The sequence below is a fragment of the Salvia hispanica genome, chromosome 3 (assembly GCF_029641045.1).
Source record: "Salvia hispanica isolate PSC_SH4W2 chromosome 3, Shi_PSC_v1, whole genome shotgun sequence".
In the NCBI taxonomy this organism is placed as follows: domain Eukaryota; kingdom Viridiplantae; phylum Streptophyta; class Magnoliopsida; order Lamiales; family Lamiaceae; genus Salvia; species Salvia hispanica.
The window spans coordinates 23,591,725-23,619,155 of record NC_142694.1 but is presented as its reverse complement, the minus strand read 5'-3'; the positions used below and the strand labels follow the sequence as shown (position 1 = coordinate 23,619,155).

At 39.1% G+C, this 27,431-nt stretch overlaps 4 protein-coding genes and 2 pseudogenes across 7 annotated transcripts; 1 reads left to right on the top strand and 5 right to left on the bottom strand.

Annotated features, from left to right (window-relative positions):
* Positions 1-5,556: 5,556 nt before the first annotated feature.
* On the top strand, positions 5,557-9,196 carry LOC125213518 (G-type lectin S-receptor-like serine/threonine-protein kinase At4g27290). Its single transcript, XM_048114109.2, has 7 exons — positions 5,557-7,303; positions 7,373-7,510; positions 7,578-7,699; positions 7,782-7,992; positions 8,106-8,343; positions 8,422-8,572; positions 8,649-9,196. Exons 1-7 carry the CDS (start codon positions 6,016-6,018, stop codon positions 8,952-8,954), a joined length of 2,454 nt encoding a protein of 817 aa, XP_047970066.2. The 5' UTR covers positions 5,557-6,015; the 3' UTR covers positions 8,955-9,196.
* Positions 8,105-12,512, bottom strand: LOC125209561 (G-type lectin S-receptor-like serine/threonine-protein kinase At4g27290). 3 transcript variants are annotated; one of them, XM_048109158.2, is made up of 7 exons: positions 11,222-12,511; positions 11,001-11,135; positions 10,767-10,915; positions 10,484-10,694; positions 10,139-10,376; positions 9,903-10,053; positions 8,105-9,830 (listed from the first exon to the last, which is right to left on the bottom strand). In XM_048109158.2, exons 1-7 carry the CDS (start codon positions 12,483-12,485, stop codon positions 9,525-9,527), a joined length of 2,454 nt encoding a protein of 817 aa, XP_047965115.2. In that variant the 5' UTR covers positions 12,486-12,511; the 3' UTR covers positions 8,105-9,524. The 3 variants fall into 3 exon arrangements, with proteins under 3 accessions (XP_047965115.2, XP_088925117.1, XP_088925118.1); XM_089068991.1 differs by having other exon boundaries at positions 10,767-10,909; XM_089068992.1 differs by lacking the exon at positions 8,105-9,830 and having other exon boundaries at positions 9,924-10,053; positions 10,135-10,376; positions 11,222-12,512.
* Positions 12,513-13,010: 498 nt separating this feature from the next.
* LOC148930401 (G-type lectin S-receptor-like serine/threonine-protein kinase SD1-1) lies at positions 13,011-15,285 on the bottom strand. The gene is made up of 7 exons (XM_089068993.1): positions 14,830-15,285; positions 14,607-14,732; positions 14,379-14,524; positions 14,080-14,290; positions 13,733-13,970; positions 13,515-13,665; positions 13,011-13,448 (listed from the first exon to the last, which is right to left on the bottom strand). The coding sequence occupies exons 1-7, from the start codon at positions 15,005-15,007 to the stop codon at positions 13,140-13,142; spliced, it is 1,359 nt and encodes a 452-aa protein (XP_088925119.1). The 5' UTR covers positions 15,008-15,285; the 3' UTR covers positions 13,011-13,139.
* LOC148930400 (G-type lectin S-receptor-like serine/threonine-protein kinase At4g27290 pseudogene) lies at positions 15,166-16,107 on the bottom strand (annotated as a pseudogene).
* A 2,750-nt stretch (positions 16,108-18,857) lies between these two features.
* Positions 18,858-19,680, bottom strand: LOC148930399 (G-type lectin S-receptor-like serine/threonine-protein kinase At4g27290). The gene is made up of 2 exons (XM_089068995.1): positions 19,390-19,680; positions 18,858-19,318 (listed from the first exon to the last, which is right to left on the bottom strand). Exons 1-2 carry the CDS (start codon positions 19,531-19,533, stop codon positions 19,013-19,015), a joined length of 450 nt encoding a protein of 149 aa, XP_088925121.1. The 5' UTR covers positions 19,534-19,680; the 3' UTR covers positions 18,858-19,012.
* LOC125213520 (G-type lectin S-receptor-like serine/threonine-protein kinase At4g27290) lies at positions 19,633-21,995 on the bottom strand (annotated as a pseudogene). Its single transcript, XR_016137260.1, has 5 exons — positions 20,827-21,995; positions 20,627-20,758; positions 20,419-20,558; positions 20,130-20,337; positions 19,633-19,870 (listed from the first exon to the last, which is right to left on the bottom strand). The product of XR_016137260.1 is annotated as a G-type lectin S-receptor-like serine/threonine-protein kinase At4g27290 (transcript).
* Positions 21,996-27,431: the final 5,436 nt, after the last annotated feature.

Below are 27,431 nucleotides of genomic sequence, written 5' to 3'. Positions count from 1 at the left end.
CTAAGATTACAACGAATCTAGTTCTAACTATTACAAGGTCTTGAAGCTGTCAACCCAGCTCCACTCGTACTCGCTTGCACCTGCACACTCAAGAACCAAGTTAGTAACACTAAGAAAGATCCTCTCGGATCTGAACACTAGAACTCAACTAAGAACAGAGAGTAAAACAAGTGATCGAAGAATCTTGGCTCAGAACCCGCCACAACAACACTGATCTATTCTTCCAGAACTAGATCCAAGGGAGCACCAATGGATTGGATAGAGTCAACCCTCAGACCACCAATACCTCCACCAGATAAACCCCTCGCACCAGATCAAGTTCCACCGAACAAATCTCCACACACGGCCTTCAAGTTCTCACAAACCCTAGTTCCACTCCAGTAACAAGCAATCGAAGAGATTGCTTCACACCAGCATTCACAAAAGATCTACCACTCACAAAACCATGGAAGATCACCAAGAGATGGCCGGAAGATCATCGGAGAAGAAGGGAGAGAAGAGAGAATAGCTCTGAGTCGAAGAGAAGAGAGAGAGAGTGAGAATGAATAATGAAAAGGCTCACCACACCATCACTCACATAACACACACAACCCTACATCCAACGGCTGGAAGGCATCATCTGAGAGAGAGGGGCACGTGGCAGCATCTGGAGTGAGGAGGTAAGTTATTGGGCTCAGCCCAATTAATAACATCCGGGATTAACAAATAACACATCCCAAAATAAGAGTCCATCCAAAATATCCAACAGTGGCAACCACTAACAGAGAAAATTACCTAGTATAAGCTTTTTCCCTTTCTCCAAAACCTTGAAAACAAACTCATCTCCCATTTTTGGCCTCTCACCCCTCCAATTGAAAGCACAAGACGACAAATTCGTGAAGCCTCGGTATGAATTGCTACCGGCGTTGTGTACGAATTTCAATCCAGGTATGCCGGTGGCGTTCGATTCTTCATGACCACCAAATTTGCATCTATGAATTTGGGTGTTACCAATCAGTTTCCCCTCCCATGCATGTTCATCTCACGAGCATCAGATTGAATAATATGTGACTCAAGTAATCACAACGTTGTAAGTGATTGTCACAATGTCTCAGGAAGAACAACTGACCGTCGTAATGTGAGACACTTGTAGTTAACTTCGGAGGCCTATATATAATATATGCCAACGTTGTGGGTTTATAACATTTACAACTTGAATTTAATTCAGGCATAGATGGACTGCGTTACGAAGAGATTAGGCATAAAAAATACATTCGTAATGTGACAATTAATTGAAGGCATCTTCGTATCAATAACTCAACTTATTTTAACACAAGTAATACCCGCAGTGTACGGGACTAGTGTAGCAATTAGCAAGTAAGAGTATCATATCCTACAGAGACAAATTTGTACCAACTTAACTACCACGAACAAATATTAACTACTATCTAGACAATCGGGAAAGGTTTGATTTGTTCACTACTGAAAGCATATAATAAGCAAGTAAACAATTGAAAACAAGTAAACAAGATATGAAAAGACAGTATAGAGAAAATTGTAGAACTCAAGGATCCGATGCACAATTCCATCTTATCCAATCAAATTGTCTTACCTTTTGGTGTCCCTAGAGTTATTAAGGTGGCTACAATTATAGATTAAACCCCCTCCCGAGGTGAGAAACCTATAGATTAGGTGCTAGGATTCAAGTACTCTTCTAATCCTAAACCCTTAACACACAAAAGCTCATTAAGATCAAAGACCTCACTCAAAACCCCAACTCTCCCGAGTTATATTGTATTAAGGTGTGAATTATTCTTATTTCCAGATTAATTATTTCATCTCCCGATTAATCTAATTAATCCTACACAATCAAGTGGTGATCAAGCAATTGAAAGAAATAAACCCAAGAATAATCAAACAACTACAAGAGCAAGGTAAGAACAAGATTAATTGAATAAAAATTATGAAATTAGTGCATCATCACCAAGAATTCTACAAAAAGTGTTTAGCTACTCATGTTCATAGAGAAAACTAAGTTTAACACAAAAAAATCCAAACAAAAACATGAAAGATAGATACTAAGAACTCTTGTGGAACGAATCTATGGAATGAAGCTTCAATCATCCGATCTGGAGTCTTCAATCTTCAATTCTCTCTCTCTCAAAGGTGTTCTTGGGGGGGGGGGGGGGGTGTGTGTGTTGGAGGCTGTAGGTATGGAATGATTAGGTAGTCTCTGCAACCCTAGCCTTTTCCTCCTTAAAAAATCGTGTTTCAGCAAAATTAACTCGCCAAAACAGTGCACCTGGCCGCGTGAAGATTTTCGACCTCTTACGGGAAGTCCAACACTTTATCACTTGTACCCGGCCGCATGAAAATTTATGGACAACGTAATGTTCTTATAACGACCATAACTGCTTCTACCAAACTCCGATTGAGGCGTGCGAGATATCTACACGAAGGTCTTTCAAATACAAAGAGATTGATATGCATTAGGGGCTGATTGGACTTCAAAATCTCCAGTAAAATTTTCTCAAACCAAGGCTGCTGCACATCCACATATTTTGTACCTTTTTCTACACATTCTTAACAAAATGGTCGACATACCAACATAATAGAGAAGTACATATAAACACGCCCAATAATAGACAAATATGATCAAATTCATACAAAACCACCCTCTAAAACCATGTAAAACCAAGTACCCACATATTAAAATTCCCAACAAAAGACCATTTCCCAAAATAAATCTCAGATAAGTAAGACTTTGTCGAACTTCTTCCTCTCATCCGGTCCCCACTTATTTGGAAACCCAACCAATAAATCTTCAAGACTTCGTCTCGCTTATACCTCCAAAAATTTCTTATTTTTTATTTTTATTTTTTCTCCTAGACTTCGTCTAGCTTATACCTCCATTTTTTTTACAATCTCACCACATCTTAAAGATATCTTTTCTCACTATATTCTTCTAACTCTCATTTTTCATAATTCATTACATGTAGTGATGTAGAGTCTAGGATTCCCAACCCAATTGGTTAAGACTCAAAATTGGTTAACAAAAAGTTATGAGTACGGTTAGTGTTTGAATAAAGATATGGCTAACAAAATTGGCCTAACGTCATCTCCTCTTTCTAAAATCACTTGTAGACTTAAGAAGACCAAGAGCAAGTTCTAAAAACATAAAGCACGATTGATGATACATCATACATGAAAAGATTAAGACTCAATTCTCACTCGGGTAAAAGCATGAATCAAACAAACAAGAAATTCGTTACTTATGCACCTGTTACTCAAACTTTCAAGGCAAACAAGTAATTCGTTACTTAAGGCCATCTGCATCCGTGTCTCAATACCGTCGCTTAACCGTCTCATCCCATCACTGTTCATTGGCCCCACTGCACTTTTTACCCCAATCTTTTAACTAAAAGACAACACATGCATCCATCTATCTCTTAACCATCTTATCCCTTAACTATTCATTCAATTTCATTTTTTATTTTTATTTTCAACAAATTCAATTAACAAAAACACACTTTATTAAATAAACGAATATTAAAATTTAAAATCCTAATTTTTTTTTTTAAAAATACATAATTAAAATCCTAAAAAATAAAAAAAAACACATAATTAAAATCCTAAAAATATAAAAAAGACATAATTTAAAATACTAGAAATTAAAAATTGCACCCTTAAATTATAAAAACTACTTCGCCGACAAATCATCCCCTGTAGGCGGTGGCGGTGCCCTCAAGCTAGGTGGAGGCGAACTACCAAGTTGATTTGCCAGATACTCAATGCCAGTCAGATGGGCTTGATATTGGGGACGCGTCATGCGGGAAGTGTCAGCCATCGTGACGGTGAAGTACATGGACATTAGGGAGGACGACGACCCTTGGGAGCCCGCTTGGCTTGATTCGCCTCGGCGCCTATCCCTCCCCCTCCCTCTAGCCGCCTTCCCTTGCGGCCGACGTTGTGTACCGGAGGAGCCCCCTGCATCGGATTGTGAGGCTTGTGAGGCGGTGCCTTCACTAGACGAGTATTGGCCACTCGCCGTATGCTTCGTGCGTTTCGAGCTCGAGCTCATGCAGGAATCGACACTGCCAGCCCACCTATCCATATGTTTGACCGACTCCCAAACATCGGGAAATTTGAAATCTTTGTCGGTGTTGGACTTAAAGACTCGCAAAGCCGCTCTCGAATGTCGGCTCTACTGGCCCCGCTTTGGTATTGCTCCGCTTCCCTCTTTTAGATCCCACAAAATCTTTTGACGTTTTTGTCGGCTCGCTCAAAATGAGCGCGAAGCATCTTCAGGTTGCGGCGGAAGGCCCCCTTCGGCTTATTTGCGTTGTATACGACAATGACCTTCTCCCAAAAAGCCTTGCGAGTTTGTTGAGTCCCGAGAATGGGATCGTTCGACGTACTGATCCAAGCGTAGAACGTAGCCATCGTCTCCGCTTGTGGGTATGGATGACGACCGCTGTCGTCTCCGTCATCCACCGCATCCGGAGTGTGTTCCTCCGGAATATCATCCCAAATTCCCTGCGTTTGCAAGCTCCTCGGACCCAAAGGAGGGGGAGGACGATATTATGCATCAACTAAAAAAAGATGGTGTCGCTGAGAACCGGAAGCACCCAAAACATTGTACGTGCCCCCCAGTCGACAAACGCGTTCAAGTCGTAGCCGCCACCCTCGCCGCCAGAGTTTCCATCACCGGACAATTTTGCAGAAATTGGAGAGGAAAGAGAGATGATGTTTGTGAAAGTGTAGTACATGTGTGTGGAAAAAATGGTCGTGGAATTGTGTGCGTGTTGTGTTATTTATAGATGAATGTCGGAGAAAAAAATTTAAAGAAAAAAAAAAACGGGCAGATAAAACAGATTTTTTATTATTATTCAAAATTTAAAAATAAATAAAAAATATCAAAAAATCGTCGCCCACTCGCGTGCTGGTGAGTGGGCGTCATGCCGCGCGCCAGAGCTTGCCATGTGGCGAGACGACTTGCGGCCCAACCCTCCCCCCCAAGACACGCGACGAGACAGAGCCATGGCAGCGGCGTCTCGCTGGGACGAGACCGAGCTCGCAGCGAGATGCCGCTGCAGATGCTCTAAGGCTCCGAAAAGTTAACTGAGTTCTCATGTATAGATACACATGCCGCTTGGGGCCGCGCACATTTTCAAGGGCCAACGTAAAGTGTTTTCTACAATATCAAACACGGGGTTTGACCAGAAAATATCCATTTTCTAGGCTTTTCTATAATATTAATACCCTAACCATCCACGACCCTGGCTCGGATTCAGGCCCAAGTCCCCTCCACGTCATCATTTTCCTAAATTTGAGTCCGAGGCCACAACTCCTCTAACCCTGGAGGCTTCATCCCAGACCACAACTATTAAATTGCACTATTCACAATTTCGACCTATTTACTCGTAAATATTGAAAACGTTGAACAATTGTAACACGAAAAATTCATTTTTAATTCAAAAATAATAAATTATAAACTAAAAAAAAATTAAAAATTAGAACATAAAAAATGCAAAAAAAAAAAAATTAAAAAAAAAAAATCAGAAAATTGGGCTCCGTCGCCCCTCTCCCTCTTCTTCCTCTCCCCCTCCCTTTACTTCCTCTTCCAAATGCAAAAATTGAGAGCTCCGTCACGGCCCCTCTCCCTCCATCGCCGGGCCAGGCTGGACCCTGGTCGCGGCCCAGGCCGCAAAACCGTCATCTCTATCGCGCGAGGCCGCGGGCCGGGCCGCAGTTGGGTCCCGGCCTGCTGCGTTATTTATGCCCTCCCCTTCAGTTTGACACCTACCTCCCTCTCCTCTCTATTCGTCCATAGAAAAGGTAAAGTTTTTACACAGTGCAGTCAGCAATCATAAAAACATGAAACAAATATAAGTGTGGACTTTGTTGAATAGTCAGCCAAAAACGTTTAACCAATTACACTTTACACCATTCATTTCTATTCCATATGGCGTACTACATCTACAAGAGTAAAACTTCTGACTCCGTCCCTGGCTGATAATATAATCAGATTCCATTATGTCGCTCTTCTCTTTCACTACAATCCTCTGCTCCCTGCTTCACTCTCTCCCCTTTCTTAGTTTAACAGTTGGGGCAGTTTATGATCACATACTTTTTCCAAATCAATCACTTGTTATAGGCCACACTCTTGTTTCTCAAAACCAAGTTTTTGAAATGGGTTTTTTCTCACCTGGCAAATCCTCAAATAGATTCTTGGGAATATGGTACAAGACCACACCAGATGTTGTAGCTTGGGTTGCAAACAGAAACCATCCCATCACTGCCCACCAAACACCATATTTTATGATATCTGGAAATGGAAGTCTTGTAATAAACAGTGGCAAAAGCATTATCTGGTCAGCGAATTCATCAAGAGTAGCAACAAATCCAGTTTTACAGCTGCTGGATTCTGGAAACTTGGTTCTTCTAGACAACATGGTGGAAGGCAGCTACCTATGGCAGAGTTTTGATCATCCAACTGACACTTTATTGCAGGGGATGCAACTAATGGATGATGCAGATTCGGGGGTCGAGAAATATTTGTCCTCGTGGAGAAATGCTGATGACCCTTCTCCCGGAGATTACATATTGAGGATCGAAAACAAGGGCTTGCCTGATGTTGTAACGCTGAGAGGGACAACAAAGAGGTACCGGCTGGGGAAGTGGAACGGTTTATATTTTGGTGGTGGTCCGCGCCTTCCCAACGCCATGTACAATGTCTCTGTGGTGTTCAGGCATGAGAGGATGATATCTGTGGAAGAGGCCTACGACAGCACGGCTGTCACGAGAATAACGCTGGATCCATCCGGCACAATGACACGCTATACGCTCAATGCTGGAAGAGACAGATGGAATCGCGCTTTCACTTTTCCTCAAGATACATGCGATGAATATGGTATTTGTGGTCCTAATGGAATATGCAAATCTAGGACTGACAGTCCGGTTAGATGTCAGTGTTTTAAGGGATTTTCTCCTAAGTTTCGAAGCTATTGGGACCTTCAGGATTGGTCGGGAGGGTGCACTAGAATTGAGCCGTTGAATTGCCATGGTGGAGATGGATTTCTAGAGGTTGGAGGGGTGAAATATCCTGAGATGTTGAGTTTTTGGTTGAACATGACTATGAGCCTTAGTGAGTGCAAAGCCGATTGCTTGAAAAACTGTAGTTGCACTGCGTACGCAAATCCATTCATTACTAATGGAGGAAGTGGATGCTTGATGTGGTTTGGCGAACTCATTGACACAAAGGAACTTTCAGCAGCAGATAGCAAGCAGAACATCTATATCCGCGTGCCAGTTTCTGAACTAGGTATCATCACCATTTCTAACTCTTATTCCTATAGATGGAAATAACATTGACTGGTGAATTTCTCTGTAGATTTGAGCACAAGTTTAGAGGATGAGAAGGAGAATAAAAGGCCTATGAAATTAATACTGATATCAATAGCTTCTGGTGTTCTCATCTCAACCTTTATCAATGGAGGCATACTTTTTGTGGCAAGACTAAAGAGGCAAGGTAACAATTCATAATGCAAACATATATTGGAGTGAAACACATTTATCTTTCCCTTTATTTGTTGCAGTTAAAAGAAAAAGTGAGGACCTAGAATTACCTGTGATCAAAATGGAGACTATTGTGCAAGCAACAAATAATTTCTCCACCGAAAACATGATTGGGATTGGAGGATTTGGTTCTGTTTACAAGGTAGAAATTTACTAAGTGAGAGTGTTGAAGTTAAAGAAACACATGAATACTTTATTTGCAAACTAACAACTTGCATAAGCAGGGAAACATGCCTTCCGGAGAAGAAATTGCAGTCAAAAGATTGTCGAGATCCTCACACCAAGGTCTTGAAGAGTTCAGAAATGAAGTTATGGTGATTGCAAAACTCCAACACAAAAACCTCGTCAAACTTTTAGGATGTTGCATTGAAGAAGACGAAAGGATGCTAATATATGAATACCTAGAGAATAAAAGCCTCGATCTACTTGTTTTTGGTACTCAGACTTATCCTTTACCTTCTTTTTACCAAAATCTCAGAGTTTCATCCTACATTATGACAAAGAGATTAAGACATCCACTGTGGACATTGTTGTTCAATCATTCGCAGATCATAGTCGGAGCACACTTTTGACCTGGCCTATGCGTTGTGACATTATTATGGGGATTGCAAGGGGACTGCTATATCTCCATCATGATTCCAGATTAAAGATTATTCACAGGGATCTGAAAACGAGTAATATTTTACTAGACAGACATTTAACTCCGAAAATATCAGATTTTGGGTTAGCCAGAATTTTCGAAGAGGATCAAGCTCTTGCCAGAACAAAAAGAGTTATAGGGACATTGTAAGTTTACTTCCTATAACTAAACTTACTCCATTAACTATTTCCTATATTGGCATGTTGATAAATAATTTTATGCAGTGGATACATGGCTCCTGAGTATGCAATTGATGGGAAATACTCAGTGAAATCTGACATCTTTGGTCTTGGAGTGGTTTTGCTGGAGATAATTAGTGGAAAAAAGAACAGAGGATATGAGGACACCAATCACAATCTTAACCTCTTGGGCCATGTATGCAAATACTTTGATTCCATTTTTGTTTATATGGACAAATGTCAAAAAACTTAGCTTGTTATTAATGTGGTAGGCATGGTTGCTTTGGAAAGAAAACAAGAGTTTGGAGTTGATGGATGGATGTTTGAAGAATACAGTTAGGGAGTGTGAAGTGAAGAGATGCATCCAAGTGGGGTTGTTATGTGTTCAAAAATGTGCAGATGATAGGCCAATCATGTCATCAGTGGTTTCAATGTTAGGATCTGATGGAGTAGTTTTGCCAGAACCAAAAGAGCCTGGATTTTTTATTCAAAGAAGTTCAAGCCCTGTGGAAAGTTATGCATCACCAAGTCTTAAGTCAGAGAACACAATCACCATTACAGACTTGGAGGCCAGATGAGGAAACCCTCAGAGTGCTGTGCTCCCTATGCTCCCTATCCATCTCTTTCTTTCTCTCTTTTAATGGGAGAGAGATTTCAAGAGAGAGAAAGGTGTTTTATCTAACCGTTTATATTTGACATCCTTCAGTCAAAATGTTGCTTGAGGGGTCTTCTACCTCCAGTGTAAATTTCAAGACGATCGGAAAGCATTTGTAGTATTTCATAATGATCAATGAATGAAGAAAGAAGAGAGTTTTGATAAGTGATGCGAGTAAAATAGAGTAGTAAAATTAGGATTATTTTATTTTATTTTATTTTATTTTTTTTGCGTGGGGCTTATTTTGATGAACTGAAATAGAAACATGAGACTATTTTTGTGAAACAAGGCTGTTTTGTAATACACCTGTTTCACTTCAAGTGAATCCCTTCAAGCTTTCTGCAAAATACATCTCAAAAATAACATTTATAAGCAGAAACTTGTCATAACCATATCTCAATCGAACAAATGAAAATCATAGCATTAAAACGATCATACAGGAAGAGATCAAAGCAAGCACATTGAACATTTATAAGTTAAATGTACCGCAAATTCATCGGGCCTCTACGAGGGAAATCGTGATTGCATTTGTTGAACTTGTGGTGGTTGTGCTAACAGAAGTTTCACTCTTTAGTATCTCTCTTCCTGTAAAGAAACCAGGATGTTTGGCTTCAGGCAGAGCGCCGCCGTTGCACAGCATCATTACCACTGACGACATGCTCGGCCTGTCTTCAGGGTGCTGTTGAACACATAAAAGACCAACATGGATTGATCTCGTTACTTGTGATATGTCGCATGAATTTTTCGCACAAGATTCGACCAACTCAATCGACCTGTCTTCTTCGTAAAGCATCCATGCCTGTTAACATCATCATATTTAGAATTATTGATCTCTTGATTCTATAAGATTGCTGCATTATGGAATGCTTACATGCCCGAGAAGATTGAGGCGGTGATCGCTATGCACAAATCCTCTGTTTCTCTTTCCGCTCACAATTTCAAGCACTATAACTCCGAAGCTAAACACATCAGATTTCACCGAGAACATGCCATCCACAGCGTATTCCGGGGACATGTAGCCGCTGCATGAAATTTTCACTACAAAGATTAATTGAACATAGTGCAAGTGAATGTAAAATGCATCACTAATGAAATAATCCTACATACTATGTTCCTACTACTCTGCTTGTGTTGCCTCCGGTTTCATTCCCCCCAAAAGTTCTAGCAAGGCCAAAGTCTGATATCTTCGGGTTCATATCAGAATCCAGTAGTATATTGCTGGCTTTGAGGTCCCTGTGGATTACTCGAAGACAGGAATCTTGATGAAGATACATAAGGCCCCTAGCAATGCCGTTTATGATGTTGAAGCGCCTCGGCCAGTCAAGTAACAAGCTTCTCGTAGGATCTGACAAATAAGGACATATTAACTATGGAGCATTTATCTTTACAAGGAAGATACTCATTTCAAATCTGGATTGATCTAATGTACGTAGTAATTGGACGAAGCCTTACTGAACAGTATTAAGTCGAGACTCTTGTTGGTCATGTATTCATAGACCAGCATCTTTTCCGTTCCTTGAACGCACCATCCTAGAAGCTTCACTAGATTTCGATGTTGAAGTTTAGCAATGCAGATTACTTCGTTCTTGAACTCATCTACTCCTTGATGGGAAGTTTTTGACATACGCTTGACAGCAATTTCCTGTCCCTCGTCTAGGACGCCCTAATATCATAATATACGTACGATATGCTTTAAACCAAGTTTATATATATAATCAATGATTTAGCTTCCTACCTTATAAACAGGCCCAAATCCACCCTCTCCAAGCTTGTTATCCATGGAGAAATCATTAGTAGCTTTAACTATGATAGACAAGTCAAATTGTGGTAGCTCTAGCTCCTTATTGTCACTTTCATCAGGCTGATGATCATCGAGACCTAATACTTCACGAACGATGAGGATGATATAGTGAATACAAAGAAAGGCAATCCAATTCTGCACTGAATAATTTATTTCCTCGTTCGTTACCTATTTCTGATGATTGGTGGTTCATCCTCTTCCTCATCTGGAAATACAGCAACAAGCTCAGGCACACCAGAATCACCCCAACCATTAGACACAGCGTCACAATAACTACTTGTCGTTTCGTTCCTCTTGACTCGTCTGTGGGATCATTAATACAAACAACACATCATATATTTCCCGGTTCACACAACAACCCTGAATATATTATGAATGAGAGATGTCACCTGACTCGGACGAAGCCAGCCTAATGTAGATATCCTGGCCAGAACCAGGAGACATGTCTCTTATGTTAACAAGGTCACCAAACCAAAGTAGGCATCCATTTTGTCCTCTGCTTATATCAAGGCTAGCATAAGCCATACAAGAACAATTTTTGGAGCAAACTTGGTTGCATTCTCCAAGGCTCAAACTAGCGTTGAACCACGAAAACTGAGTATCAGGCAATTTAATCCCGGAATACTTCAAAAACACATCCCCGCTTTTGCAATTCAATGGCTTACTTCGTACGCATCCATTTCTCCATTCTTGCCTACTCCATTCCACAGGATCTTTCGGTACAAACCTTTCCAAGCAAGCACAATCAAGAACAACGTCAGCGTTACAGCTACCGTGCGCGCCACATGAATTATACATATCACAGCCATCCACTTGCACGGTATGATACATCGCCCATTCCTGTTTTTCATGATTCCACACGAACCTCTGGGCGACGCCGCTCTCACTCAACTGAAACCGCGTTATGACAGAGCGGTTGAGGAGCTCGTAGTGATAGTAAACCTCAGCCTTGGTCATCACCACCTCAAACTTGAAAAGGTTATTCTTCTTCAAGTTCTGGCCGCCGCTGAAGCCGAGGCCGTTCCAAGGCCCTGACTTGTACTGCACAGAAGCACCGTTTTTAAGAACGTTCTGCGGGTAGCCGGTGGGATCACAGCGGAACGTGAAATCTCCTGAGGCCGGATCTCCCCCGTTCTTTGCTGACGTCATGTAGGCCTCTCTCCCGGTGGCGTAGTTCCAACCGAGCTTCATCCCTGGCAGCAGAGTGTCAGTTGGGAAGTCGAAGCTCTGCCACACGATAAGACCAATTCCATCCCTGACAACGAGGTTTCCAGTGTCAAGCAACTGCGCGACCGGGTTGTGCAGGATGCTGGATGTATTAGTGGACCAGACGGTAGCGTTGGCAGCATTGAGGAGAAGTAGACGGCCCAGTGGTGTGAGTGTGAGAGTGGCGGAGGAGTCGGGGAGAGGGCTGTCTCTGTTGGCGACCCACACCACCGTTTTCGGTGCTATTCGGCTGTACCATACGGCGACGTACCACTTGTTTGAGTTGTCAGGGTTGAAGAAGCCGAGTTCGAACGTGCCTCCGGAGGAAATCAGGGTGTCGCCGGTTGTGTGTCGCAGTGTTTGAGAGGGATTTAGTGTGTCCATTGCGTGAGTTATGAGGAGAGCGTTGGTAATGGAGATAATAGCAAAAGAGTAATACAACTCCATTTTTCCTGTTCCAAGCGTTAGTTTCTTGTTTATTTCTGTGTTCTCAGCGATAATGATTTGTCCTACTCCTTGTACGGACAAAATTTATGACTTTCAACAACTACATTTATATATGGTTGGTTGTTATCCATCCATGTGCTTTTGGTCTCAAAATTCAAAAAATGGACTTTGGTGTAATGCATGTAAAACGGTAAAATTGATGTTTACACCATCTACTAATAATGTCATGTTTAAGTCTGGTTAGATATGGAGCGTGACAGGAAATAATTCAGACCAATATATGGTTTATTACTCCTTTTATGATATGGAGTAGTACTTATTTTTATGTGAGGCTCTCTCTTTGTACAATTACCTTGCTTCTGTTCATCTCTTTTCTATTTGTGATCATTGTGTTTGTTTTCCAATAAGTCCAAATTTCAGAGATTGTGTGCCAGTGACAGTGTTTCTTTCTCAGAAACAAATACTCCATACTGTTACTTGAAATCATTTTGATAGTTAGTTATACATGAGTTGTTAACATAGAGTAGAAGATTTGTTTGTTCACTGAAAAAAATTCTCTTGTTTTTGGTGGCAAGGAATAGATATACATCTTGACACAAATTATATTTAGAGAGCTCACAAGCTCAAGTCTGAAAATTGGAATAGCTATAAATGTTATCGAGCCTCTAGTACACTAGTTGTGCTTCTGTTAGTACAACTTCCTGTGCTCCAATTAGCCTCTGGCATCTCCATCTCTCTTTGTATGAAAAACCCAGGATGTTTAGGTTCTGGTAGAAGCACGGCGTCGTTGCTCAGCATCTGTAGCACTGAAGACATGGTTGGCCTATCATCTGGGTGTTGTTGAACACATAAAAGGCCCACATGGATTGATCTCAACACTTGCTGCGATACATCATTGCATAAATTTGTGAGGCATGGATCAATCAATTCCAGTGACCTCTCTTCTCTGTTTAGCATCCACGCCTGTCGCGTTCAACAATTCAACAAACCGTATATCATCGAATTCAAGATTCAAGATGCAATACTTACATATCCCAGGAAGTTGAGCTCCTCATCTAAGTAACAAAATCTCCTATTTCTCTTGCCGCTCACTATCTCAAGCACTATTACTCCAAAGCTAAACACATCCGACTTCACTGAGAAGAGGCCGTCTCCAGCGTATTCTGGTGACATGTACCCACTGCATTGCAACAAAGTTAACAGAGTGAAAAAGAAATGCATCTTATAATATGATAAGTTATTCGTACTATGTTCCCACTACTCGGTTTGTGCTGGCTCCAGTTTCGTTTCCTCCAAAGGTCCTTGCAAGACCAAAGTCTGATATCTTCGGATTCATATCTGAATCTAGTAATATATTGCTGGTTTTGAGGTCTCTGTGGATGACACGGAGGCGGGAATCTTGATGAAGATACATTAGGCCTCGAGCAATGCCATTGATAATGTTGAAGCGCCGAGGCCAGTCCAGTAATATACTTTTCGTAGGATCTGCATCCCAGATAAGTCAGGTTCAAGAAATCTGTCTATACATTGTCCAACTACTTTTCGTTGCTGAATGTTTCGCTGTTAAGAAGATTTGCTGAAGAGGAAACCTTACCGAAGAGTATTAAGTCGAGACTTTTGTTTGTCAAGTATTCATAGACCAGCATCATTTCTTCTGAATGAATGCAGTATCCTAGTAGCTTCACTAGATTTCGATGCTGAAGTTTTGCGATACAGATTACTTCGTTCTTGAACTCTTCCACTCCTTGATGCGATGTTCTTGACAGTCGTTTGACAGCAATTGCCCCTCCATCTTCTAGCAGGCCCTAGTGAATAATCGTATGTGAACATTCTTACCTTTCTAATTCAGAACTTTAGTTATGATCAGTAAAAATGAATTTTAATTCTGATTACCTTATACACAGGCCCGAATCCTCCCTCTCCAAGCTTATTGTCGACCGAAAAATTATCAGTAGCTTTGGTTATAGAGGAGAAGTCCAACATTGGTAGATCCATGTCCTCGCGACTTTGATGGCGATGATAGTTTCTTCTAAGCCCGCCTATAACATAATCTGTTAAAAGGATGCGCAGAAACATAAACGGAACCAAATTACTAATACAACAAATAACTCTTCCTCTTACTACTCTCTTGCAGTTGATGATCACTTTTCAGAGAATACAACAACTTGAGGCTCAGGCCAAGCAGCACAATCGCAATTACCACGGACAATGTCACGATTAGTATTTCTCGTTTCCTACTTCCCACCTCTGTAGAGTTAGCCATTCACAGAAGAATTAATGCATAATACATTATTTTCATGCCTACATTATGTGAAAAAGCCAAGGATTGTGATTAAATTCATACCCAATTCAGATTTAGCCATTCTGATGTAGATATCTTGTCCAGGAGATATCTCTCTCATGTTGACAAGTTCACCAAACCATAGTAGACATCCACTTTCGCCGTTGCTTATATTCAAACTCGCATATGCTGTGCACGAGCAGTTTTTCGAGCATGCTACCCTGCATTCATCAAGACTCATACTTGCATTAGACCATGAATGCTCTGTGTCTGGTAATTTGACACCAGAGTACTTGAGAAACCCATCGCCTTCTAGGCAGTTCAATGGGGATCTTCGAACACAACCATTCGAAAAATCATCAGCACCCAAACCACTAGGATACTTGGGCTCGAATTTACTCAAGCAGGTACAATAAGGCGAAGTTTTGGCGTTTTACAAACACCGTATGCACCACACACACCATAAATGTCACAGTTATCAGTAGGAATGGTATGATAGAGTAACCAGTTTTGTGTCTGGTAAGACCAGAGCCACCTCTGCCCTTCACCGCTCTCGCTAAGCTTAAACCTCATGTATACGGATTCGTTGAGGAGGGTGTAGTGATAGTACACTTGATCCTTGTTTATAACCAATCCAAACGTGAAAATGATGTTCTTCACCAAGTTGTGACTTCCGCTGAAGCGAACACCATTCCACGGCCCTGATTTACACCGGACTATAGCACCGTCTTTGATCACACTCTGTGGATAGCCACTAGGATCAATCTGATATGTAAAACCACCTGTTCCCGGATCATCATTGCTCTTAGCGGACGAGAGGTAGACTCGATGTCCGGACACAAAGTTCTTACCAAGCTTCATGCCTGGTAAGAAAGTGTCAGTTGGATAGTCGAAACTCTGCCATATTATACTGCTCTGATTGTTTGCATCCACCACAACGAGATTCCCCGAGTCAAGTAAACGCACGAGTGGAGCGTTCACAATGCTTGATATATTAGCAGACCAAACAGTAGCATTGGTAGCACTGTTGAGAAGGAGCAGATGGCCGGGCTCAATGACTCGGAGCACACCTGATCGATCGGTGAGAGGATCGTCTCTGTTGGCAACCCACACCACTGTCTTGTCTTGAATGTTGTTGTACCATATGCCCACGTACCGATTCTTGGAGCTCCCCGGGCTAAAAAAACCCAATGCAAAGGCTCCAGTTGATGAGATGAGAGTGTCATTATGGTTATCTCTCAGTATTTGGGAAGTGAAAATGGTGTCATTTGTGTGAGCTGAGATAAAGGAGGTTATCAATAGAAACAGGCAGAGCCCAAAGCTAGTAGTGCTCATATTCATTTGGCTCACAACTAACAAAGGAGAAGGCCACTTTTTTTATTTAATTTGAAATTTATATGTACAAAAGATTTTTTTATTGGGGGATGAGTATATTTGAGGCCATGAATAATAAGTGCATGTGGTTGTGCGTAGCGTAAATGGTCGTCCATTGCTGCTACACGAATTCAACATAAAGCGAAGACCTTGACTTTCCGTTGCTTATAATGACCACCCAAAGGCAGTTGACTTCATTTCTAAAAAAAAAAACCAGTTTCACATTAATCATGGAGAAATTATAGACACGTTTAATAACACACCAACTTCTAAGTCAGTTGACTTCATTTACCAAAAAAAATACCCAGTTTAACTTCTTAAAACAGCTTAAAATAGTGGCGTGCAGAAGATTACTTGTTGAGTAATAAATAAACCTAAGATCTTGCATTATACTCCATCCGTGCTATAGAAATAGATCATTTAAATTTGACACAGATTTAAATGTGTAATTAGTAAAATACGAGAGGAGAAAATTATATAATTGAAATTGTGTAGTGAATGATGAAACTAATAAATGATAAAGTAAAAGAGAATGAGAAAAAAATTGCCATAAATGAATATGGATTATTTCTATATATGGACGAACGGAAAAAGAAATATGACCTATTTCTATAAGACGGAAGGAATATATAAATATTAAATAGATGTAATGTCTTAAAGACGGATTGAATTTTGGTTAATTACTACTCCCTTCATCTTAAAAAATAAACTAAGTTTTACCATTTTGGTCACCCCCAAAATTAGACCAAATCTAAATATAGAGAGTTTTCAACGAATAATAATTCTACACATCATTTATAATATGAACCTCACAATCCACTAACACTCTCCACTACCTTTCCCTCTCCCTCTAACTTTTTTTCATCTTTTTTACTTTACCAATTGCATAATAAAACCTGTATTATTTATAAATTTATCTATTTTTTTAGGACAAATAAAGTAAAACACAAAGTGCTAAATAAACCAACATACAAAGTAACAGTAAAAGATTACAAACAGTCTAACATATGGTAAAAAAAGATTACAAACAGTCTAACATATGGTAAAAAAAATTAAGATAATTCATGTACGGACATATTGCTTCCGTTCCTAAAAATTCGTCACCTTTCACTTTGATCATTTTAGTGGATCACACATTTCACTCACATTTTATTATAAAATTAATATAAAGAAGTAGGACATATATGCCACTGACTTTTTCAACCCACTTTCTATTACATTTCTTAAAACTCGTGATGGGTCAAATGATGACAAATTATAAGAGACGGTGAGAGTAATATACTCATTCAGTGAACACCTCCTACTATAACTGTTCCCTTGTTTGATCATGTGGATTATATGGACGGAGAGAAATAGTTGTGTTCATCAAGATATTTCCTTTCGACCGTTTTCCATGTTGTTTGGCTCATTACCCTTCATCTATGCAGCCTCGTATGAATCAAAACGTGTTATATTATCTTCGATGATCCAATCTGACCACGACCTCGAACTCTAAATATGAAGCCATACCTTTATATTATACGAATGTGTTCTTACATCATGTCACTAGCACAAGAACTATGTTTTACATACATAATACATAAGTGGTGGATCCAGACATTTTAAACTGGGGGTACAAATTATATGATAAATAAATATACATATACAAAATAAGGGGTGTGTTATATTACTAACTATTTAAATTGCTAACTCTGCTATCTCATCAATACAGTGTATTAAAAATGTCAACACATAATATCAACATATTATATTGAAGTTCAATAAAATTATGTGTTGACATTTTAATGTCATCGTGTTGACATTTTTAATACACTGCATTGATGAGTTAGCAACTTAAGAAAGTTAGCAATTGATCACTTCCCTACAAAATAATACATTAAAATATAAAGATAAAAATAAATTATGCTATATATAAACTACCACAATTTAGTAAAAAAAGAAAGAACATGAAAAGAACTAACTATATACTGATATTAAATTAGTACACAAAATAAAAACAGAATAATAATCTAAGTAAATAAATATACACAGAAATATGAAACACGCGGAATTAGTATACAAAATAAAACTTACTATGTACTAATATTAACGGAATTAATATACAAAATAAAACAAATAATAATCAAAGTAAATAAGTGTACATAGAAATATAAAACTCACATGAGATGAAGAGGAGTTGAACTAAGTGTACATACAAAAATGAAACACACATGAGATGAAGAAGAGTTGAAGTCGGGTCTCCACGTGGTGAAACAACTCACCTACCGCTGCACCACCAATGCTTTTTGTGTTATGTTTCTCAATACTATATTACATAGAGAATGATTTGGGGGTACAATTGTACCCCCTTGTTCTATGCTGGCTCCGCCAGTGACATGCATGAGTCGAAATGATTTAGGCGGTTGCTCATTAGGTCTAAAGCTTTCTTGAATGAATCTGCTCAAATGTATGATTTTATTATGCATGAGACTGTCTACTGTCTACTGACAAATTCATGATGAAATTTTGTTTTTGGAAGTAGAAAATGTGTTTTTGAATTAAAGTCAAAATCAGCTCAAATGTGTTTTTGGAAGTAAGAACTATGTCTGACACGAACTTGGGGGGCCATTTTAACCAATCTACACATTTTTGTTCAATTTGAACTTTTAGGTCATTTTAACCAATATAGACCCTCAAGTTTTCATCACAGTATAAACCCAAAATGACATTTGTGCAAATATGCCCAAGAAGCTTGGAATTGTTTTTCTTACATAAAAATGCTCCATTTCACATTCAACTCAAATTCCTACAACTGGAATACTATAGAAGTCTGCACAAGTACTTGTTTCTGTAATTATACAAATTTGATCTGTAATTTTTAGTTTGAATTTGTCTAACGAGCCTCTAGCAGTGAAATGGTAACTGCATTAGCGGAACCTGCAGTGTTAGTGGTATGCCGAGTTTCACTTCTCATTACATCTCTTCCTGTGAAGAATCCAGGATGTTTGGGTTGGGGCAGAACCCCATCATTATTCAGCATTACAACCACTGAAGACATGTTTGGCCTCTCTTCTATCTCTTCTTGAACGCACAAAAGGCCCACATGAATAGATCGAACTACTTGTGACGAATAGCTTGAATATTCCAAACAAGAATCTACTAATTCCACTGACCTTTCTTCTTTGAAAAGCATCCATGCCTGTTGTTTTATTACTACCTCTTATCATTCTCATAAGGATGATTTCCATGCTAGAAGAAGAAATTACTTACATGTCCAACAAGGTTGTGGCGATGATTCACCAGAGTGAATCCTCTGTTTCTTTTGCCACTTATGATTTCCAGCACCAGAACACCGAAGCTAAACACATCTGATTTCATTGAAAATAAGCCGTCTACAGCGTACTCTGGGGACATGTATCCACTACAAAAAATGTTCAACAAGGATTTTAAGATAGCAAGCAGAGAACTACAATTTGATGTGTGATACTGATAACAGTAAGGATAGAATACATACTATGTTCCTACAACTCTGCTTGTTTTGGCTCCAGTTTCGTTGCCTCCACATATTCTTGCAAGACCAAAGTCTGATATTTTAGGAATCATTTCTGAATCTAGTAGTATATTACTGGCTTTGAGGTCTCTATGGATAACTCTAAGACGAGAATCTTGATGAAGATAAGTAAGACCCCGAGCAATGCTATTAATGATGTCAAAGCGCCTTGGCAATCAAGTATGCTTCTCTTCACTTGATCTGCCAAATAAGTGAGGAAATATGTACACATTTGAAATTGATAAAGATTTGTTACATCTCATTTTGGTAAACTTTGCAACAGTTATGTGTTATATATACATCCTACTTGTTTCTAATATCAATGTCATAAATTTGCCTACAGTTAATTTGGTTCTTAAAACTTCTTTGAATCTGTTTTATTATGTTTATGCTAGATAGTTTTTTTTTTTTTTTTATTTTAAATAATTTGAGATGGATGCTAAATGCAGAAGAATCTTACTGAATAGTATTAAGTCGAGGCTTTTGTTGTCCATGTATTCGTAAACAATCATCCGTTCTTCTCCTTGAATGCAACATCCTAAAAGCTTCACTAGATTTCGATGCTGAAGTTTGGCGATACAGATTAACTCATTCGCGAACTCATGTGCTCCTTGAAGGGAAGTTGTTGAAAGTCGTTTCACAGCAATGTCCTGTCCCTCCAACAATCCCTAATTCAATAATGGTGTTATTTAAATTCTTGTTCTTCGACTTCTCGAAAGAACAACAATACATTGTGATATGGATTTTACCTTAAAAACTGGTCCAAATCCACCCTCTCCTAGCTTATTATCAGCTGAAAATCCGTTAGTAGCATTTATCATTGTGGATAATTCAAACATTGGTATCTTTTGCTCGTCGTGAGTTTCACGAGAGTTCCTCAGGTTGTTGTCTGAGAAATGAGAGTTAAAGAAGGGTTAACATGAAGAAAAGCATTGCATAACTCATCAACTGAGTCACCTGTTTCTTGTTGCTGTTGCTTTGGATTCTTTCTAACATAATGAAATAGAAACAATCCCAGGCCCAGCAGCACAATACTCGTTACCACTGGAAACGTCACTACAATTATTTTTGGTTTCCTACTTCCCGAGTCTGTACAAAAGAATACATTTCCATCAAAAAGATATGAAAACCAAGTATGGATGTGACTGAATTCATACCTAATTCAGATTTAGCCATTCTGATGTGGATATCTTGTTCAGAAGCAATCTCTCTCATGTTGACAAGTCCACCGAACCAGAGTAGGCATCCACTTCCACCGTTGCTTATATTCAGACTTGCATAGGCTGTACACGAGCAATTTTCCATGCAAGATACCCTGCACTCTTGAAGGCTCATACTCGCATCATACCAGGAACCCTCCGTGTCTGGTAATTTGACACCAGAATACTTGAGGAAACCGTCGCCATCTTCACAATTCAACGGGGTTCTTCGAAAAATTACCAGCATTCCAACCTTGAGGATTGGTGGGAATGAACTTATCCAAACAAGAACAAGCAGGCCAAGTTCTAGTGCTACAAATACCATATGCACCACACACATTATAAGAATCACAGTTATCCATGGGAAAAGCAAGATAAGGTTTCCAGCTTTGGGTTTGAGTAGACCAGGTCAACCTCTGTCCAACACCAATTTCGCCCAGCACCAACCTCGTAAATACAGCGTTGTTGAGGACATGGTAGTAATAGTAAGCCTCATTCTCGTTGATCACCACTCCCAACGAGTAAAGGGTGTTTTTTACCAGGTTCTGACTGCCGCTGAAGCCAAGACCATTCCAAGGCCCCGATTTAGACAGGACTGAAGCACCATTTTTTATCACACCCTGCGGATAACCACTAGGATCAATATGATACGTAAAACCACCTGCTGCCGGATCATCGTTATTCTTAGATGATGAGATGTAGACTTCATGATCAGACACAAAGTTCTTACCAAGCTTCATACCCGGTAAGAAAGTATCGGTTGGATAGTCGAAGCTCTGCCATATTATATTGTTCTCATCGTTTGCATCTACCACAACCAGATTTCCCGAGTCAAGTAAACGCGCGAGTGGAGTTTGCGCAGTGTGTGATATATTAGCAGACCAAATAGTAGCATTAGTAGCATTGTTGAGAAGAAGCAGATGGCCGGGTTCAGTGACTCTGAGCACACCTGATCGATCGGTGAGAGGATCGTCTCTGTTGGCAACCCACACCACTGTCTGTAAAACCCCAGAGCAAAGGCTCCAGTTGATGAGATTTGTGAAGTGTTAATGGTGTCTCTTGTGTCAGCAGAGATAAAAGGAGGTTGTCAACAGAAACAGACAGATAGTGCTGCATATCAAATTCATTAGTTCTGGTTGGCTCACTGTAAACTTTTGGATTAGCATTTTTGGGTCCATCATATAGCTGTACACAATTTCTTACCCAATGAGAAGACCAAGACTTTTCCTTTAAGTTGAATTTACAGACAACTCACACCTCCAAAATTCTCCTTCGCGCAAAAACCAATCATATCATCTGAAAGTTACTATTTGCAACATTTTCCTAATAAAGTTTTTATTTCAAAACAACGCCATTCTTAATTATTAAAACTTACGTTTAAAACATGCCATTATTGCATACGTTTAACTTGGTATCTTATTTGAGACTTGGGTGATGCAATATTCCGTTCAATCCACTTAATTTAGTCATGCATAGCGACCTAAGTTTTTTTCTTAAAAGTCGGCCACATTTTCTCTAAATACTTTTATTTAGTATTCGATGATTGAAACTAAGTTCCAAAAGTCATGTTAACAGTCATGTATAGTTGTATATGATAAAGAAATGTTAGACTAAAAAACTAAAATAGAAATTATAAATTGTGAATATGTGAAAAAAAATAATAATTAGCTCTCAATCCATTGAACACTATCAAAGGAATTATAGTATATGAAATAAGCTCTCCTAGACTCTACTCACTAACCCTATAGGCCCTACCAGATAACTTAGTAGTGTCACAACCGCATTTTGCTAAAGATAGCAAGTGTAGGTAAACTGCGACTAATAAGAGGGAATTAAGAAGTAGGGGGAGAAAAGGGGTAGAACTTGAGAAATTTACATAAATGACAAAACTAACGATATCATAAAATAAGTGTCAAGTATTCAATTACAGGGGCTTGGAATACAATAAGAATTTCATCAAATAAATCCGAGTATCGATGGTGAGAGTTTTACAATTGAAGTTGCAATTTCATACTATAAACGATAGAATCTCAATCTATTTGTAATTTATGTCAAGCTTATAAGTTTAGGAATTTTCTGTTATAGAATATATACACGTTGTTTAAAATGGTCGCATGCATAAAGATTACTTGTTGAGTAATAAATAAACCTAAGATCTGGAATTATAGTGGAGTACTCTTTTAGGCAGATTGAATTTGGTTTAGTTACTAAAATAACAGAGGGATAGTAAAATCTATCTTTCGCATTAAAAGTGAAACATTTTCTTAAGATTATTCTATTAAAAGTAAAACTTTTTCTAAAATGGAAACAACATCATCTCTATTTTCTTTATTTTTCTTACTTTATTGTCTCTTCAGTAACTCATAAAACAACACTATATAAAATTCCACAGCGAAAAACAAATATTTCATTCCAAATGTGACAGAGAGATAATAGATTACCCATAACATATACAAAAAACAGTAAACGACTTAATGTATAGACAATTTTGTTCTTTCTTTTCTCTTTTTGTGATTTTTACATTTTCTACTATAGATCACTTTCTTACTTTTAATTTTTAAACACTCACAGGATACTTAAAATTTTTATTTATCATAGCAAATATTTTGAGTATAAAAAATTTAATGCATATTTAACTAAAAATCAAATTTGAAAGAATGATGTGAAAAAAGCTTTTCAATTTTCCTTATATTTAATTATAAGCAATACAAGAAAAAACAAAAAAAAAGAGAAGATCTTATTTGTACTTTTATATATCATAAGGAAAATGCAAAAGATAAAAGAACAGAAAAATAAATAGAAAACCAACACAGTTTTGGTATATAAAAGAAAGGGAAAGAAGACATTTTTGTTGAGTTTCATATGAAAAAGAATTATATGGTTGGGTGGAGACGTGGAGTGGTAGGTGATTCAAGCATCGACCATAAGGTAATGATGTATACAAGATTATTAGATACTTAAAATGCTTTATAGCATCTCCAATAAGAAAAGGTAAATTGAGAAGGTATATATCTCATTTACCTTCTTAAAAAGGTAATTATACATTTTCAAAAAGTTATGGACTCTAAAAGAAGCAAATAAATGAAAAAAATAAATAAAAATAATTAACTTTTTACCTTTTATTCCAAAAAGAGATAAAGATACCTTCTCAGAATGGGAGAAGGTATAATACTTTAAATACCCTTTCTATTGGAGAATGAAATTTTATATAGAATTTTATATAGAAGAGATAATATGATGTTAGCATCTGTATAGAAGAGGTAATTACTTTACCTTTGTTGTAGGACCACATGGAGAAGTAAATAAAATGGGGGTAGCTCTCTCCAAGTGCAGAAACAAGGCTAATGAGGTCATGAAGATTGAAGAGTGCTTGTGGTTGTATAGGTTGTTGATTGAGATTGACTTTCCACCATTTGAGATATAAAAAAAATTGCAATCAATGTATTTGAAAATCTAATGAACTGACCAAGCAAAATATATCGAAATAGACAGGCATTTTATTAGAAAAATTTGTTGAAGGAAAGTAGATAACGTGATATGATCGACCGAGTGCTTTTCCATTATTTATGGAAAGAAAACTTTCATATAGTTGATTTGTTAATTTAATAATGCATATCCGGAAACAATTTGCATCTTAGTTTGTGATACTTCATTTACCAAACTGGATTCGAGGTTGCTGATGATCCTGGTTAAAGCAACAGTGATCCTGTTGCTGCCATTTTTGTTGGGAAATAAATACAAGCAATTACGAATATAAAAGGAGAATGAACACAACGAATTATTTACCCAGTTCGATACAAAGTGTATCTACGTTTGGGGGCGATGCCAAGCCAGGGATTTCACTATATAATTTCAGGATGATTTTACAATGAGGGGACACCTCTATTTATAAGCAAAATAGAGAGCCCTAATTCTAGTCAACTAGGAAACATATTCCATAAGGAAATATCTTCTATGGAATAAATCTATCACAAGGAAATATACTTCTAGAAAACAAATCCTAAATATGGTAGGAGATTAGGCTCCATAATTAACAATCTCCCACTTGGAGACTAACAACTCCTACGCCACCATATCCTCGTGATCTCATCCCTGCATCCGCTTAGCATCGCCTAACCTTCTCTTCAAGTTTTAAGGCCAATTGAAGCTATGCATAGCTTCAATTTCTCTAAGGTCACCACCTTAGTAAACATGTCTGCTGGATTCTCACTTCCAAGTATCTTCTCAAGTTGCGGGATTTTCATCTCCACTAGGTGTCGAATGTAATGATACTTCAACTCCACATGCTTTGTCCTAGAATGAAACGCCGGATTCTTTGCCAAGAAAATAGCACTCTGACTATCACTGTAGAGTCTGCTACTCTTGTTCTCCTTCCCAAGTTCATCTAAGAAACTCTGCAACCACACCATCTCTTTGCTTGCCTCCGTCGCGGCTACATATTCAGCCTCCGTAGTAGACAAAGCAACGGTCTTCTGCAACTTAGAAGTCCATGAAATAGCAGTACCACCAAAAGTAAATACATACCCGGTTGTGCTTCTTCTCCCATCAAGATCATTGGACGCCAAGTCTGCATCCACATAACCTGCCAGCTCGACATTCTTGCCATTGAAACATAAGACTCTTTCTGTAGTACCTCTCAAGTATCTAAGGATCCATTTAACCGCTTCCCAATGTTGTTTGCCCGGATCACCCATGAACCGACTCACTACTCCCACTGCTTGTGCAATATCAGGCCTCGTACACACCATTGCATACATAATACTGCCAATTGCTGAAGCATAAGGAACTTTCTTCATTTCAGCACGTTCTTCTTTTGTACTCGGCGACTCCTTCTTCGACAGCTTGAAGTGACTGCCCAAAGGCACACTTACTGGCTTCGAATTATCCATGTTGAATCTTTCCAAAACCTTACCAATGTAAGCAGCTTGCGAAAGATACAATTTTCCTGCCGCCTTGTCACGTTCGATTCTCATGCCCAAAATTTGATTAGCCTCTCCAAGATCTTTCATGGAGAATCGTTCAGACAATTGCCTTTTCAACTTATCCATCTCCTTTGGATCACCTCCTGCGATCAACATATCATCAACATATAATAACAGGATAAGATAGCTCTTGTCAAACCTCTTGTAGTAACAACAATGGTCAGCGTAGCATCTTTTATAGCCAATCTCCATCATGAATCCATCAAACTTCTTGTACCACTGCTTGGGAGCTTGCTTTAAGCCATACAAGCTCTTCTTCAACTTGCACACAAGATTTTCCTTTCCTTTTACTACGAATCCCTCGGGCTGTGTCATGTACAACTCATCCTCCAAATCACCATGAAGGAATAGATGTAACAATAGATTTTCTGCAGCTACCATACTCAACACTAAACGAATAGTAGTCAGTTTCACAACAGGAATGAAGACATCTGTATAATCAATACCGTATCGTTGCTCAAATCCCTTGACAACCAGCCTAGCCTTGTAGCGCTTGCTACCATCAGCTTCACCTTTGATTCGATAGACCCACTTGCAATGCAATGTCTTTTTCCCTTTTGGAAGTTCCACAAGCTCCCATGTGCCATTCTGGAGAAGAGAGGCAAACTCGTCATCCATGCCAATTTTCCACCTTCGTTTATCAGGGCCTTCTCCTGCCTCTGCATAACACTCAGGTTCACCACCATCAGTAAGTAACAAATAGAAATTGGAGGGCGAGTACCTATCAGGTGCACGTCGCTCTCTAGTCTGTTTAGGCAGCGGAATAATCGGTGGTGGAGTGCTTGGTTCTTCTTCAAGCACCTCTTCAGCATTCTGACTCTCCTTGCTCCCACTCGAGTTTGAGATGTCTAGCTCGACTACTTGGGGCTCAGAACTGTTGGAACTCGATGCCTCCAATATATCCTTGTATAATACATGTTCATTGAAAACGACATCTCTACTGCGAATAACCTTACGGTTATGCTCATCCTAGATCCTATAACCGAACTCATCGCCTCCATAACCAATGAACGTACACTTAATAGATTTTGCATCCAACTTACTTCTCTCAACAGAACTAACATGAGCATAAGCAACACAACCAAAGATACGTAGGTAAGATAGATTCACCTCTTTTCCTGTCCAAACCTCCTCAGGTATCCGAAACTCCAACGGAACTGATGGACCTCTGTTGATTAGGAACGCAGTTGTGTTGACTGCATCTGCCCAAAAATTCTTTGGCAATCCACTTTTCAACCTCATGCATCTTGCTCGCTCATTCAATGTTCTGTTCATGCGCTCCGCGATTCCATTCTGCTGTGGAGTTCCTTTCACAGTCTTCTCCATGCGAATTCCATTCTCTGCGCAAAACTCCTTGAACTCTGCAAGTTCATATTCTCCTCCATTATCGGATCTTAGGCACTTCACCTTCAGCCCGGTTACAGTTTCAACAAGGGCTTTCCACTTCATGAAAGTATCAAACGCATCAGATTTACTCTTCAGAAAATAAACCCATACCTTTCGAGTGGAGTCGTCGATGAATGTCATATAATATTCAGAGCCTCCTAGGGACTTCACAGGTGCTGGTCCCCATAGATCGCT